The following is a 17,479-nucleotide window of genomic DNA, read 5'->3' as shown; positions in this document are numbered from 1 at the left end:
GAAATGAGTAAGAGAGAGGAAGGTGGTAAAGTTTGAACCCTGCTGTTGAGGAGATGGGTGTGTGACAGAAGCTTTGTTTGTTTCTCACATGAATTAAAATATGCTACTACATACTGAAAATGTCATTTATAAAATTGTCATATTTGACCATTAAACAGTTACAATTTGGCTTCGATTTCTGCAGCATACTGTTCAAAAGTTTGTGGTCGGTAAATCTTGTTTTTGTAAATAAGTCTTTTACACTCACCAAGATTGTATTTATTTGTGCAAGAACACCATAAAAAATGTAAATACAGTGGTGGACAAAATGATTAGAACACCTGACAGATCTGAAAATATTGACCCTTCTTTACCTCCAAAACCTGATTTACTTTCAGAATGTTTATGAAACATGCAGATGGTTGCTCTGACCATCATATATCAGATGAAGTAAATCGTACTGTTTTTTACCAACGTTTAACTTTATATATTTGGTTTGCAGCAATTACAGCAGCACATATCTCTGGCATAGTGTTAATATATTTCCTCTGAGAACTTCAGCACTAATGTTATCCCATGCCTTCTGCAACTGAAACCAAAGTGTGCTGCCTAATATTTTAGTTTGAAAAAGTGATGCTTTTTTGAGGATTAAATGAAAGTTCAAAAAGAGAGTATATATTTGAAATAGAAATATTTTCTAACATTAGGCCTATAAATGTCTTTACCATCGCTTTTGATCAATTTAATGCATCCATGCTAAATATTAATCTTATATAAAAATCTTACTCACCCAAACTTTTAAATGGTAGTGTACATGATGAAAAAGGATAAATTGCTTAGAAAGCTTGAAATTGACCATGACCAGTCATATATTTCTTAGGGATGCAACGATATGAAAATTGTTGGCCAATACCGATAACTGATAATTATTTATATTTAAAAGCCGATAACCGATATATTGGCCGATAAATCTGAATCTTTATATAATTTTTGAGAGCCTGATTACAAAAATAAAAGACTTACCATTAAGCACACAATTATAATGATGTTCTCATTATAATTTCATGTTGCCTATATGACAGACTTGCACTGCACATGTTGCTCTTAACTGTATTTTCCTTTTTGAAGTGATTCCAGTCATATTTCAAGTATCAAAGCTATCATGGCAAACTGTTCACATCTGAAGTGCCTCAACGGAAGTAAATAATCAATCTATCATTTTTGTAATATATCAGCCAGGTTTTCTTATCGGGCCGATAACGTTAACTTTAAAAATGAACATATATCGGCTGATACCATCATGGTGGCCGAGATTGGTATCGGCCGATATTGCCTATTTAAATGCCCTATTTGGATTTAAATGGGCAAATGCTTAAGAGTCTATGATTGGACCATTATTGCAGTGATTTTTATGTTTCTAGCATGTTATATGTTCAGCAATAGTTCTTCTAACCCTAATTGGTGGAGTGAGTAGCTTTTCATTTCTTAAACAGCCACATCATGGCCATATTCCGGGATGACAGTGTCAAGATTCATCAGGCTCAAACTGTGAAAGAGTGGTTTGGAGGGAGCATGAAGAAACTCTTACTACTGCAGCAAGCCTTATGATATTATGGTGACCTTATGACCTATTATGGTGACCATTAACCTGAAAGTATCAGGGAATGTTAAATTTATATATATATAATGTCTTTTTATGTAAATGTCTTTTTTTTTTCATTTCTTAATTTAAAAATCTACATTTTTTTTGGCCATTATTTTATTCCAGTGACCATGTAACTTTCTTATTGGGATGTCATGAAATTAATTTTACTTGGCTTTACATTGAGTGAAAATGTATGTGCGCTATTAAACATGATGGAACATGCAGGACTAAAGTCTGTTGAAAACATTAGCCATGATTATTATTCAGGCTTTTCTCGGCTTTGAAGAGACTCAGAGAACCACAGCTGAGAGCCGCCACAGCTGCCAAAGGCACCGCGAGCAAGAAAAAAAAACGCTCTTTATATAACTTGTGCCTGGGCCAACTGTATTTGCGGTTGGAGGAAATTTCTCCTCGCTTGAGTCATTGAGATCACTTGCTCTCAGTTGTTTGCCCCTTTGTGCTCTTTGATCCGCCTTTTTTGCCTTCGCTCTATCTGTTCCTCCTCTCTTCCCACCAACCACTCAAACAAATGTAAAGCTCTCTTCCCTGACCCGCACTAACACCGCAATCAGGACGAGATCCAAACACAGCCTCCGTAGGCCTCGTTGCTCGGCCGTAGTTCAGGGCTAACGCTGCTGTGTGAGCGGAAACAGTTGGTCTGGGGCGATTTGTGTTTCACCTTTGACCTTGGGTTGTCCTCAGAGGACTTGCTTTCTACGCTTGCCAAGAGAGACTGCACACTTTTGTGTTTGCTTGGCTTTCGACTAAATAATGATCTCCCACAGTACAGTACCGCTGGAAGCAGTGAGTTAAAAACACTACGGAAGTATACTGAACAAGGATGAACATCTGATCGTTAGCATCAAGTGATATGTCTGAACATGTCTTTAGAAAGATGCATCACACTTAGCAAACAGAAAATATATACAAATGGATTTTACAACTTTATAGTATTATGCCATGCTGTCTGGAGCGATTAAAAGAGCCAGTCGATTTGACAGAAGTGTCTGCCTTTAGCATCTTGTGGAGTTTGAGTGATTCATGCTCACAAAACCTTCAAACTTTTCATATTTATATTAAGACAGACATTTTGGATTTGCCTTTATTAATTGATTAAAACTTTTTATATATTATTATTATTATATGTATTATTTATTCTCTGTCTTTTTTTACCTTTTATTTTATCTACCCTGTTGAAAAGTCCAGCAAGACAATACATTCCAGTATTCTAAAACATCCAAAGTAGTTTTTTTCTCCTCGGTCTGAACTACTTTGCAACAAACCCGTCTTGATTTCGACCATGGTTTCTGCCAGGATGTAATTGTTCTTAATTTCCAGAAGCCTTCAGCTCAGATATAGCTTCCATTTTTTTAAGAGCGTCTATTTCTTCCATGTGTGGCCCAGATTCCTGCAGCGGGTCTGTTCTCCTACTGTATGCGAGCGAAATGTTCCTCTACCCAGGTTATTTCAGCAGCCCTTTCTGTTTTTCTGTGCTTTTGTTGAGGAATGCCTCTGAGACGCAGTCACCTTTGAGTAATTACCTTCTCATGTTTCATGTTGAAAGAGCGTCTCTGTTTTACAGTTATAAAGAGCGGAGTGAACGCTGTCCTCAGCTCTGGGATCAGTTCCTATCAGAGGACTGCTGTTTCAGAGCCGGGCATTTCCGAATTCTCCCTTCAAGTAGTAGTTAACCACTTGCAAGATGAGGACTACTGAAATTCATCTGTTCTCCTGTTCCCTTTCTTCTCTACAATTTTGTTCAATTAGTTCAGCTCGACGCACTTAACTCGCTTAACCACTTAACTGTGCGTTCTGCTCTTTATTAAGACATTTAAGATCAAAGTTTGAAAATCTATTTAAAATATGTATTTTTAGAATGCATAAAAATACATTATAAAATACAGAATATAGTATATAGTCAAAGTAAAGACATATCAAATCATTCTTTTAGGTTTATTAGATTAAATCTGACATTTTGTGGAATGGTTAGTTTATAAAAATTGTGCCATTGGAATATTTGTAGACCATACCATAATATTATCTACAATATACTGCCAAACATTCTGGGATGTCTGCCTTTTCATGCACATGAGCCTTTATGGGTTTAAAGGGGTGATGAATTGAGAAATCAACTTTCCCTTGAGCTTTTGATATATAAAAGGTCATGGTAATATAAGAATATCCTGTAAGTTTCAGAGCTGAAAACGTAATTGTTAGTCAAAGAAAAGCTTTTATGGACTCCAGACTAGAGTTTCCATTCTCTGCCCGAGTCCGAACCGAGCCTTTCCCGGCACTATCTTCGTTTGATCAAGTGTTTGTGTTTTTTTTTAATCATTACTTTATTAGTCTAATTGGGTGGGCAGAAAGCTATGCCATTATTAGAAATAATACATATTTTTAGCAAAGTAAGAACTAATACTACAACTAAGAAACAAATATGTAGGCTACCAAGTTGCACAAGTAAAGATTAGTGTAAAAATGCGCGTTAAACTCACAGCACATGCAGTGATGGAGCGCAGCATTCTAAACAGAACCGCTCGGAGTCATGAGCTGCTCGCATGAACACTTGCACTTAACTAAATCTTTTCGTTGCGAATCATTTTGTTTAAAAGTGTACATTTCAAGCTTTCTATACACATTTCTCATGTCTGTGGGGCAAGTAGCTTGCTGAGTTTCGCTTTATTTATGAGACTCGCTCCAGTTCATGAGCAATGAAAGCGATCGCTCCCGCGACTTCATGTCACAATTGTAGTTTGCTATTTGCTTCTTATTTATTAAATCCAGGCAACTGGCCGAAGAAACCTTTTTTAAAATTAAGATACAATTTATAAAAAACGAAAGAAATGCTTTCTACAAAACAAAACTTATTATTAACTAAATATAACCATAATTTTTTGAGCCACTTGCATCTTTGCAATTATCATAATCATATATAATGTAAAAATAAAATTATATTTTAACCTAAATATGAAAAAAAAAAAAAAAAACATTGTTTAATGGCTACAACAAGTATAGTAAGCTACAAATAAATGTCATGTCTGAGCTGGATTTGAATGGGGATAAACAGGGTCAAACTTGTAAGCAACAAACACACCGTATGAACTTAATTCGGATTCCAATATTATGAACGCATGGATGAACTTTATTTTTAATGAAAATCCAGCTTGTGTGGGGAACACATTGCGTGTTTGTTCCTTCATTTCATCATGGATTCATTTGTAAACAAGAGACTGGATTTGCAGACAGGATGAGATTACATGAATAAATGAAGCAACACACTTATGTAAGTAAAACAATTTTTATATGTGATAGTATTGCATTGTTACAGATCATTTTTATATTGATTATGTGTCAATGTGTAAGTAATAAAAAATAAAATTCCAATTAATTGCAGGTGGATGAGAGATAAATCATTGTGTTTGTTAGATAAAGACATTTTGTGAGCCCTGTGGGCAAATCATCATTCCGGTTCAGTTTTCCCACACACTTTAAAAACAATTACTCACGCATGTAAGTGCATTTGTGAGGTCAGGCACTGATGCTGGATGAGAAGGCCTGGCTCGCAGTCTCCACTCTAATTCATCCCAAAGGTGTTCTGTTGGTTGAGGTCAGGACTCTGTGCAGGCCAGTCAAGTTCCTTCTCACCAAACTCACTCATCCATGTTTTTATGGGCATTGCTTTGTGCACTCTCATGTTGGAACAGGAAGGGGCCATCTCCAAACTGTTCTATTGGTCTGTCTATCTATCTATCTGTCATTCTATTATTCTACTATTCTATGTTCTGTCGATCGTTCTATCTATTGTTCCAACATTCTATCTATTGTTCTACCAATTGTTATGTCTATCATTCTGTCATTCTATTGTTCTGTCCATCATTCTATCTATTGTTCTATCATTCTACCATTGTTCTGTCTCTGATTCTATCTATCTTTTGTTCTGTCTTTATGCCATTCTTTCAATTTATGTTTTACCATAGTTCTGTCTGTCATTCTATCGTTCTACTATCATCCTATCTGTCATTCTATGTGTCATTCTACCACTGTTCTATCTATCTGTCATTCTATCTATCATTCTCTATGACATTATATCATTCTGTCAATCATTCTTTCTTTCGGTCGTTAGTTAATCTTTTGTTTCATCATTATATCATTCTATCTGTTGTTTTATTATTCTGTCTATTGTTCCATTGTTCACTGTATCATTCTAGTGTTTGTTGTTGTTGTTCCATCTCTTCCGTTTATTTTACAGCTGTAAACAAGAGACCAGGCCTGTTTTGCTATTTTGTGGACCAGCTAATTAGTGCAAAAAAATGAACGGCATATGCTCGAACTGAGTGTATAGAGTTTGCACCGTAAAAAAAAAAAAAACCTTTGCACATACAGAACGCTAATAGCGAAATTAACACACTTTGCGATATCCTAACGAAGTATGCTTATGAAGTGTACTTTATATCATGAGATTTACATTTGAAATTGTCTTCTCAAATCTACACTGGCATTTCCTTCAGAAAAGTCCAAGTTTAGATGTTTATTTTTATGTTTTCTTCATTTTTCACCTTGAAAATCTGCAGCTCTGTGGTGTGGAAATCAGAAGCATGTGTGAGGTGAAAAGTTTAGAGCAGGATGGATTTATGTAGCAATCATTAAAACACCATCTGATGCCGATGAGCGAAGGATTTGCTTGTTTTTAGAGAGCCTGAGTCACTGATCTGAGATCCGTTGTGCTGTGGGCTGTGTATGATGGGTTAGACGGGCGAGCTGGCCCTGGATCAGTGCTCCGGGAGGAGGGGGTGAGAGGGGTCAACACGAACAGGAAATCATCAGCGCTGTGGATAAATATGGCAGTGTGCCTCGTGCCCGGCTGGACGTATTAAAGAGTCACACATACAAAGAGCTCTTGTGTCTAGACTGACCGCTGCATGTGGCTTGACTTTCAGTGATGAACGAGTGACTCGCAGGTTAAAAAACTGTTGGTAGAGGAGGGGTAGAATAACCTCTTTTCAAATCATCCTGCTGTCATTACAGAAATCAAATGAAATTTGTATAGACCTTAGGAAGATTTGTTTTAACCAGTTCTAATAGTTGTTTAATTTCTGAATGTTTGATTTGAAGGTGTACCGTTATACTCCATGCAATTGCAAGAATAATGGTTAAATGGATTATTTAAAAACTATTATATTATTTATATTATAGGATCAGTTATATTGTAGTATTTATAAATATTTTGATTGAGCTTTTTTTATATTTTCAGTTTTCATTTTTATTTAAATTTAAATTTCATTAATTTTATGTACTTTTGTTTTTTTATTATTTTAATTATTATTATTTCTATTTAGCGTTCATTTATTTTAGTTTTAGTTAGTTAGTCTCTGACAGAAATAATATATATTATGCACGATTTATAATTTTTCCTATATCATTATGCCGATATCTTTTACTCGTTTTGGCTGATGCAATATACATGTATTTATTTCCCTTTGATTGTAAACAACAAGTCTAAATTTAAAGAGCTAAATCATTTATTTTTGAATTTTACTTTTGTAGTTGATCTAGAGCGGTGGAGTCATCAATGAAGTGCAGGTGGCATGACTTCAGTTGATGCTGACTTAAAGGGTTAGTTCACCCAAAAATTGTCATTAATGACTCACCCTAATGTCGTTCCACACCCGTAAAACCTCCGTTCATCTTCGGAACACAGTTTAAGATATTTTATATTTAGTCCAAGAGGTTTCTGTCTCTCCATTGAAAATGTATGCACAATATACTGTCCCTTTCCAGAAGGACAAGCAAGGTAATGAAAACATCAAAGTAGTCCATATGTGACATCTGTGGGTTAGTTAGAATCTTTTGAAGCATCGAAAATAAATTTTAGTCCCAAAATCACAAAAACTGCGACTTTATTCAGCATTGTGTTCTCTTCCGAGTTTGTTTTCAATCCTCAAATAAAGATTCAAACGGTTTTGAATCAGCTGATTGATTCATGATTCGGATCGCGTGTCAAACTGCTGAAACACGTGACATTGGCGATCCGAATCATGAATCAATACAAAAAGACAATGCCGAATAAAATAAAACTTTATTTAGCCATTTTATCTGTTTCTTACACAGCAACTTAGAGGACAAAATGTTCCCTTGCTACAAAATATAACCCACTAACAGGTGCCGTGATGAAGAGATTGAAGTGTTATTCATGTCATAATGTTATGCCTGATTGGTGTATGTATGTGGATGGACAACTACTGTATGTATACTGTAAGAAATCCAACCAAAGTACAAAAACACTGGTACTACCAAAACCTTGTTCTGTTTGTTTAAATAATTCAACAAAAAATACATTGCAACATTGGTTCAACCAATGGAATACATTTGAGGCAGTGGTCATCTGTTTATGACGACCAGTGGTAGATAGGAAGGGTTCAGAGAAGTTGTTTAAAAACATCACTGGCTCAATTTGCAATAGCACATTATCCTCACTTCACACACTTCACCTTTAAACATATTTAGTATGAATAAAAGTTCTGTAATATTGATTGATAAGAGATGATCTAAACCTTGACAGTTTGATCAGTTAGATCTTGTATCACCCAAAAGCGGTTCATTGAAACTTTACATTACAATTTTGATTTGAGTTTGAAAATTATTTTGAAAAAGAAAAGAGACCAAAGTGGGATATGAGAGGTATGAAACTAGCAGAGATTTGCTGGAAATCAAGCGCTTGGAACAGTCAAATATACAGTTTGATGTTCATAATACAGGAATATTTGACCGTAGAATGTCACAATTGACCAAACAGAATCAAGCATTCCTGTTTTTCCAGGAGTTGATTAGCTATACTGTGAAATAAACTAGTTTCAAACTAGTCTGTGTGTTCTAAACTAAAGAACCTATCTCATTTTCCCACGCCTCGAGGCATCTGTGCAACATCCTGGCCTGAAAAACGTTTGCCCTGATCCAGACATATGCAAACACTTACAGAAAGAATGTCAAAGCAGGACACATATGATCCCTCCGATGAGCAGTTCATCAACTGTGTATCTTGCTTTGCATTAACAACCCTTCCGTTTTAAATTCATTTAGCAGCGTTAATGCTTTTGCTCATTAGAAATCGTATACATGGTTTATTTATCTATATTTGCTATGTCTGTACGACAGTGGTGTTATAATAAACCTTTGTGAGTCGATCCATGATGTCATGCCCTGAATGCACAGATACTGATCTTGTGGGAGAGATCGACCCAGCGAGTCAACACCGCCCGAACCTTCAGACTTAAGACTTCATACAGCCGCTGCAGACCTGCGCTGTGATTACTGTTAAGCCATTTTTATTACCATCTTTACAGCCTCCAGGTGTTTGCTCATGAACACGATTGCGAGTCTGTCTGGAATTGGCCCTTAATAAACCCAGCCTGTGACAGAAGCTCTTGACTCATGGCTGGTTCATTGACTGAAAAAACGAACCTCTCAAGTTGGGGCTCTGCTCTCCTGATGGAAACACTCTTGGACCTGATGTAATTCGACTGAATGGGATTCGAGGGGCAAGTGAAATGGTCTTCCTGCTGAGCTACTAAGTGTTTCATTCAGTTGTCCTTATCAGTCAGTTTTTATATAAATGCATCTCCTCCAGGTTACTGCCTGTCATTCAGTCCCAAAATGTTTTCTATATTTTACCACTCTCATCCTCTTTCTAAATTGATGTGTTTCACATTTTATTTTATTTTGAAAATCATGATGTAGGTTTGTCCATTTTTAACTTTTTCATTCTTGACCTTTGTTTTTAAATTTCGCTGGGATGATTTGGCTCCTGAGTATTAAGGTGCGTTTTTAATAAACCCATGTCTTCCGTGATACCTCAAACTTTCGAATATTCCGATCTAATATGATTTCGGAGCTGTAAGGTTGCCAGAATAATAATCATACACTGTTTATTAATATGCCAGAGGAGAACTGGCACCCCGAATGAGTCTGGTTTCTCCCACGGTTTATTTTCTCCATCATGCCCTGATGGAAGTTTTGGTTCCTTGCCACTGTCACCTTTAGCTTAGCTTGCTCGGTCAGGGACACAAAACTAAATATCCAAATAAAATTAGTTACTAAATCAACTGTATCAACTATATCACTGATCTGCCCATTCTGTCGCTGTGATAAATTAAAATGAGCTGATGACATCACCGTTTTCTCCAGAGTGACTGTACAGCCGAATCAAATTTTGTTGAAATATTTTCCTGTTTAACACTGTGAAGCTGCTTTGAAACAATCGTCATTGTAAAAGCGCTATATAAATAAAGTTGACTTGACTTGACTTTTGGTCGACCGGATCATAAGTAGATGAGGGAGACACATTACCGTTTACATCTGGTGTTTTAATTGTCCACTTTTGACTACCTCTGTCCTGAAGAAATAAGGAAGAAATTAGCTCACGCAATTTATATATTCAAACTCCTTGAGATGATAGAAACCGCAGGTCGACAACTTTTGTTTCTGCTTGGACAGCCGCTAAGAGCTAGCCTGGATGCCAGCCGAACTCAGCCCTGTACACAGCATTTGAGCTTGGGCAGTTCAGTCTGAATTTGATCCATAGAGGAGTAATTACCAATGAAATTGTCAGGGCGGCCTTTAGACAATGATAGCCAGATGATAAACAGTAACATAATCATCCATGTCATCAAAGGCGCTTGGTTGAATTTGTTCAAATCCTAAATGGAGAGCTTGTTTGTATATGCATTAACCTTCACTATTTCTCTCTGAAATGATGATCATGTTGGTAAGTGCTCTGTGTATCCTCAAATTCTTTTTTTTACAACACCGGCAAAGATCGTTTATTTCAGCGTGCGTGCAGACAGAGTTGCCAAGTTTAAAAAAAAAAAAAACAGCCAAATACTAGCCCAAAACAATAGCTTCTCGAGGGGGTTCTCTGGAAAAAAATGGCGTTTGGGGGGTAAAATATGTGCTATTTTGGCAAGGATGCCTGCTAAAATTCGCATTTATGGGTCTATTGATTACATAATGGTCATTTCAACCCTCGGACATTGAAAACAACCTGTGGGAAAAAAAAGCGGACTTGGCAGCACAGTGCAGTTAAGTTCTGTTGACATTTGACAACTAACGTTATGCGTCGCTTCGTTGCTCTGATTGGTTGTAGATCTATCAAATTTATGTCTTTCCTGGTTCGGTTGAAACACGCCCCATAATCACAGCCCAGTGGAGCAGTCTCAGACTCATATTCTGACTAGAATTGAGTATGACCACGTCAGGCGAGCAAAGACCATGTCAAACACTGAGTATGTTAAAAATCAGGAATGGTGAGAGAACATTCTTAATAAGTTTCTGGTCTTCAAACCAAATTGGGTCTTCAGTTGACAAAGTTGAAATCCTGTCTGGCTAGCTTGTTTCCCATAATGTTTACACATTAGGTCAGTAGATAGAGAGCAGGCGGCCTTTTGTGGCATTTTGAATGCATTGGATCACATGAGCGTTTACACTATGGAAGGGGTTAAAAGAGGAAACGCTCAAATGCTTTAGACCCTGTTTACACCTGTATTTAGCATCATCCACTTGGGATCCAATCGTCCAAAACGCATTTTAAAGGAACTGTATGTAAGAAATGTATTTCAATTAATCGCAAAATGGCCCTGATATGTCACTAGACATTGAGTCAAGTTAATTTAAAATACTTAATTAAATACTTAGTTAATTTAAATCACTGACAACAGTAGTCCTGCCAGGATATTGACATTTAAAAGTTGTTGTTGCAGCCCTCAACTGATGTTGATGTTGACGTGTTGTGTTTTGGCCTGAAGCTCCGCCCTTCACCTATCGACTAATCACAAAGTTGGTAGTGTTTCGGCATACGGGCTGCCAGCTCTGCTCTAGTTACCACAACTCCAGCTACAAACGTTCCTGCTGATCCTGCAGCCTATCTGGCAACCTCGAGTCAGGGGGAGGGGGAGAGAAGATACACCGCTCTACAGACATTTCCTTGAAAGTGATTGAAGTACCAGTTTTGGCCACAATCTTACATACACTTCCTTTAATAGCAGGTGTAAACAGGGCCATCGTGTAGCATTCTGGCACTTTCAATTAAAAAAGGGAGAAGAACATTTTAAAGTATTAATAATGTTTTGTTAATGCCCATGCAAGGGACTACCCTCTTAGGTAAGGGATTACCTAAAAATAAATCGACGGTTGTATATTTTCAAATATACAGACGTGTTTTTACTGTCTGAAAATCGTGTGATATTATGAAAACTTAATGTTGTTCTGTCAATAACATTAATCCATTTTATGTTTTTAGTACATTAAAGTCAAAGCTAATTGTTAAAATATTAATTGTTAAATATTATCTGTAAAAAAATATGATTTGTGTTTATATATTTTACATTTTAATGTACTGACATGTTGTTTAAACTTGGGTTTGGTTTATTAAAAATTAGTTTGAATCCAGGCCCACACACGTGAAAAGCAAAAACCACTGGACTACTTCGTTTATCTTCTAGCTGATGAATGTTTATAGTCCTGTCACAACTAAGTTACTAAGTACACTTTTTTTAGGGATGTTGCCCTAGGCCAGATGTAATATCACCAACAGACTTTAGGGTTCTTCCATCACAGCACTGCAGTCTTGTCTGTTATTGCAAAAGTTCTTGATAGTGTTTTTAACTTTTCCATCACAACGTGCACAAGCACATGCTTACACGCTTACTCGCACAACCTCCCACCTACATGCACACACAGAGAGGTCTTTGTTATGTCATTATGTCAGGCAGACAAGGTATAAATAATACTAAAAAAAATATCAACCCTTTTTATAGAACATTATTGGAGCCCAGAGGTTTAAAATCCTATGTGAAAACAGCTTAACTGGTCTTTTGAATGCAGTTTAGTTTAATGTTGTTTGTGTCTCTGCAGGTATTGGTGGCATGGAGGAATTCATTCTCAAGTCAGCCACCATTTCAACATCTCCTGCCTGCCCACCCTTCACGCCAATCAACTTTGAAGCTACGCCCATCGTCAGAGTAGCCATCGAGCCCAAACATCCAAGTACGTGTTGATGAGCACAAACAGCCACACACAAAACACAGAACACATTCACCTTGAGTACCATTTTGGTGCAGCAGGTAAAGTCTTGCGGAAAACTACTAGATACATAATGAAGTACTGATAAGCAACGAGGAGTGCGTTGAATCATCACTATGACTCAACTGAATAAATGAGCACAGTTATTTTTTTCCTCTGCCCTGGGACTAGTTATGGGACTTTTATGGTATATATTTAGTAAGCTTAGTTTCTTAAAAAAAAAAAATATCAAAAAGGATGTGATAAATCAAGATTTACTCAAACCCTTATCCTGAAATTAAGCATGCACCATTTATCTTGTTTAAAGGATCTGTATGTGGAAATGTATTTCAATTAATAATAAAATGGCCCTATGTCGTCACTAGACATTAATAAATCATGTTAATTTCAAATACTTCTATCACTGACAACAGTAGTCCTGCCAGGATATTGTCATTTAAAAGTTGTTGTTGCAGCCCTCAACTGATGTTGATGTTGACATGTTGTGTTTGGGCCTGGAGCTCCACCCTCCACCTATCAACCAATCACTAGTCAGTCGTGTTTCAGCATCTGGGTTGCCAGCTCTGCTCTAGTTACCACCGCTGCAGCTACAAACGCTCCTGCTGATCCTGCAGCCAATCTGGCAACCTCGAGTCAGGGGGAGGAGGAGAGGGGATACACCGCTCTACAGTCATTTGAAAGTGATTGCAGTACCAGTTTTGGCCACAATCTTGTATTAACTTTCTTTAAAAAAAATTATTTTATCATTTGCTATATCCAGACCAGTATAACATCACATTTAAGGATGATTTTCATAAAACTGTATTTAAGTTTTACACCAAGGCACCCAAGAAAACTAGCCTAGAAATCTAGACGCACCCTAGCGGCAGCAAATTTAATCTCCCCACAAGTGTCGTCTAGCAACTCTCAATACCCTTCTGAGCTGTATTCCCCTAACTCTTGCCGGGCCAATCACATCGTGTATAAAGACGGTGGGCGGGGCCATAATGACGACGGCCGAGTTGCGTTTGCGTGCTTCTAGTAAACACAGAAACTGGCGAACGGCGGTCTTTCGAATCAGCTTTGGCCATGACTCTGGAAGACTTGGAGTTAAGCTTTTCTCTGAGAAAAGAACAAAGAACGGCACTGAAGTCATTCTTAAGAAGGGAAGATGTGTTCGGGGTTTGGCTGACCGGATACGGTGAATGTTTAATCTATCAACAAGCTCTGTTTCACCTTCGTTGCTCTGGTTGGTGTAGCGCTATCCTATCACGTGCAGAGGGAGTTTGAAAGACAACCATTTATCCCGCCCCTCGGATTGAGCCCTGTCAATGGTGAGTTTCCAGACCAAACATCTTGATGTGGGTCTGGCTTGTCAGGCTACAAGAAAACCATTACAGAAAAAAACAACTAAATTACCAGTTTACAGAGTATAGTATGTGTATAGTCAACACCAAAGAGCTTGTTTACATTTTAGCCAACCGCCTTGACCTGACTTCATTATAAGCTTACCAGCTTACCAGTGGTGGAAAGAGTACTGAAAAAGCATACTCAAGTAGAAGTACTGTTACTTGTCAAAAAATGTAGTTCAAGTAGAGTAAAAGTACCTCTCCTAAATACTACTCAAAGTAAGAGTAAAAAGTAGCCCTTTTAAAAGTACTCAAGAGTAGTGAGTTTAATTTTGCATTAAAAAAACAGAGTTCTTTCTTTTCAAAACGCATTTAAACTGCTTTAATTTAAATGGATGTTTTCTCTATAAAAAGAATACACTTAAGAAATCAGAATCGAGTAACAATTTTTACCACTGATTATTTTTGCTTGCAATTAAAAATTTTTTATTTAAATATAAATCTGATGTTTTATGAAAGTTATTTTCTATAGGCCTATACATACACTATCGCCATGTGGGAACACATTACATTAAAATATGCTCATCAATATGCTGTCAGAAAGCAGGTTTAATGCGTTTACATGTTAAACGAAATCGATGTAAGGGACAAAGATCTAGCAGTGCCGATCGGTTTATACCTAATGCACTTTGAAGCCTGGCGAACAATCAAGCTAAATAAAGTGATATAAGTTGGAATCAATTTCCAGCAGATGGCACCGCGAGCTTGTGCAGTGCTAACAGAATACGGACCATTTGTGCGTGTATTAGAAAATGTTATATTCTGCGGCCCATTTTTAGTAATTAAGGCAATTTCACGATTTCAGTCATCATACAGTTACCAGTCATGTTTTGACATTTTGTTCAGTCTGTAATTCCTAAAGGTGCCTTAGAATAAAAAATTGAATTAAGCTTGCCATAGTGAAATAATAAGACTTCAGTACATGGACATCACATACTGTGAGTCTCAAACACCATTGCCGCCTACTTTTTATGTGAATCTCATGCATGAAAAACACCATGGAAAAATAAGTGATTCTCAACATAATGCCAAATGTGACGCAATCGCTGGGATCATTAATATGTACGCATATGTAATATGTATGCACAAATGTCATGTTCCAGGCTGTCCAGGGGACGTGATGACTTTTCATACCCTTCCCACAGACAAAAATGTCAACAGTCTTGGTTTATGTTTATTATAATCAGATACCACAACGATTTAATTCAAAATCGTTCGTTTGTGCTGCCCATTTCAAGCAAGCTTCACTCAGGGTCTATTATAACAAAATAACCAAAGCTCCTGGCCCAACAGGTGCATTAGAGCTTCAGTTAGCATCAAGCTACACAACACAATTTAAAAGATTAAAATTACACCTTCATTCTTTATGTCACTTTAGACCACCATCGAGTGTTTAAATTAGTTTCCTGTCGCGATATGATGGGGATTTCATTAATATGGTGATGTTAAAACATGTTATGTTTATCATTTTATATGGAGCTAATCGCTACACCTGTTAGCAGTCATAATGTAAACATCCATTATTGATATAAAATATTTTATACAAAAACCTTATTCCATAGTTATCGTGTGTTTATTAGCTCCTTAGTTCACGTGCAGAAATGTAGAATAGGCTCGTTCTTCACAGAGACAGAATGAGGAAGTAAACACACAGGAGGAGTGTGTCATGGGGAGGGCTGTGTTGAGCAGGAAGATTATTGACAGCTCAGTGAGCAAATGAAAGACTGATGACTGATACCTCATGCATATCATGAAGAGGAGACCCAGAAAGAGCTATGTGCATGTTTTAGCTCTTTTAGATTAAAAAAAATCAGTGAGAAATTATTAGAAATGGTATTCTGTATGACAAATATTTTTGCAGATATGTGTTAATATATCACTTTTGAACTAAGAGCTAAACTGAAAGCTGTGCTTTGCAATCTGTGTGAACACAGCTGAGCTGCTGCAGACGAGAGAGAAATAATGTCCGTGCGATATTCCAAATATCAAAATATCATTCATAACGGATCAATAATAATGCACTCTTGACATAAATTAAGAAATTAATGTCACTGCAACCTAGTTTTATCATAAACAGTGTTCAAATATCAAAGCTGGAGTCTTTATTCTGTCCGATGATACTGAGTTTGTCCAGATAAAGTAATCGTGTGATGTTTTAACGAGCAGTGAATGTTGAACAATAGTAATCTGGGGTCGTCTGCGATTTTTGAAAGACATGGGGTTAAACAATTTTTGATTAAATTGAAAGTTTTTAGAGAAACAGCATTGTCTAGATAACGCAAGATACTTACAGTAACAATAGGAAACTCCAAGTACCATGTACAACCAAAACACCAAATAGTATAATGGTTTTGGTATTGTCGGGGGGAAGGAAGAGCATTTATGCTCATAATTGCCAGATTTCAGTAATTTAAATCCCCCAATCAGAGCTTTTCTGTGAAAAGAACACGTATACTATCCGGTGTTACCTAAACATGTAAAATCTGGCAACCATAGGCACGCGAGCTCTCTCGCGCACAGATGATCTGAAAACACCAATAAAGTGGCTGCATTTTAGTTCATTGATTTTGATTTTGAGTTAGTACGATGACATTTTTTTGAGATTCGACAACCTTTATTAAAATATTATTAAAAGATGTTGTAAGCATGTTGGGTAATTGTGTTTTTTATTTATGATGTCGCAGTGAAACATGCCAAATAGTGCTATTTTCATGATTTATCACATTTTTTATGTGGTTCAGATAAAAAAATATTTTGAGTTTCTATTTATTAAACAAATTTCCTTCATTGTATCAACTCAAATTTTTAATTTCAGTAAACTCAATTTTAAGGCAGCCAGGTTACTTAATTTTTTAACAAAAACCAACAAAAAATATTTACAGTGTAGTTTTATTTACATTTGTGCTGCTTTTGACTTTGTTTGAATGAATTTGCTTACTGGAACATCATTGGACTGAAAACTACCCTGGAGTTTTATTTATATATATATTATAGAGTATTAATACTATTTTTGTAAATACCCATGCAAGGGAATGCGTTCCAAAAATAAAAAGGCAGCTGTATATTTTTATATATAAAGACCTGTTTAAAGTCAAGTAAACTGTTAAAATATTATCTTATATTAACTTCACCGTGTGTTTTAGATGCATAAACATTGAATATTGTTTGTTATTATTTTTATATATTATTAATATATTTTTATATTGCATTTAAATTATGGATTTAGTGAAGGAGGACATGAAGGTAGTCGGTCTGAGAGAAGAGGAGACAGAGGATAGGAATAGATGGAGGCAGATGTTTCGCTGTGGCGATCCCTGAAGGGAACAGCCAAAAGAAAAAGAAGATATTGCATTTAAATCACTTCAATAAGCATCAGTTTCGCAATAAATATCTT

The 17,479-nt window shown here is 36.5% G+C and overlaps 1 protein-coding gene across 3 annotated transcripts in view; it reads left to right on the top strand.

Moving 5' to 3' along the window:
* The window catches only part of efl1 (elongation factor like GTPase 1), a 152,060-nt gene that overhangs the window by 102,602 nt on the left and 31,979 nt on the right, over positions 1-17,479 (top strand). For all 3 annotated transcript variants that reach the window (XM_067445108.1, XM_067445100.1, XM_067445095.1), the window contains exon 16: positions 12,530-12,661. In XM_067445108.1, the coding sequence (XP_067301209.1) occupies positions 12,530-12,661 (132 nt within the window). The remainder of the gene's footprint in view (positions 1-12,529; positions 12,662-17,479) is intronic.

The sequence above is a fragment of the Pseudorasbora parva genome, chromosome 1 (genome assembly GCF_024679245.1).
Source record: "Pseudorasbora parva isolate DD20220531a chromosome 1, ASM2467924v1, whole genome shotgun sequence".
Taxonomy (NCBI): domain Eukaryota; kingdom Metazoa; phylum Chordata; class Actinopteri; order Cypriniformes; family Gobionidae; genus Pseudorasbora; species Pseudorasbora parva.
The sequence above is the reverse complement of the archived record's forward strand: the minus strand, read 5'-3'. Positions and strand labels throughout refer to the sequence as shown.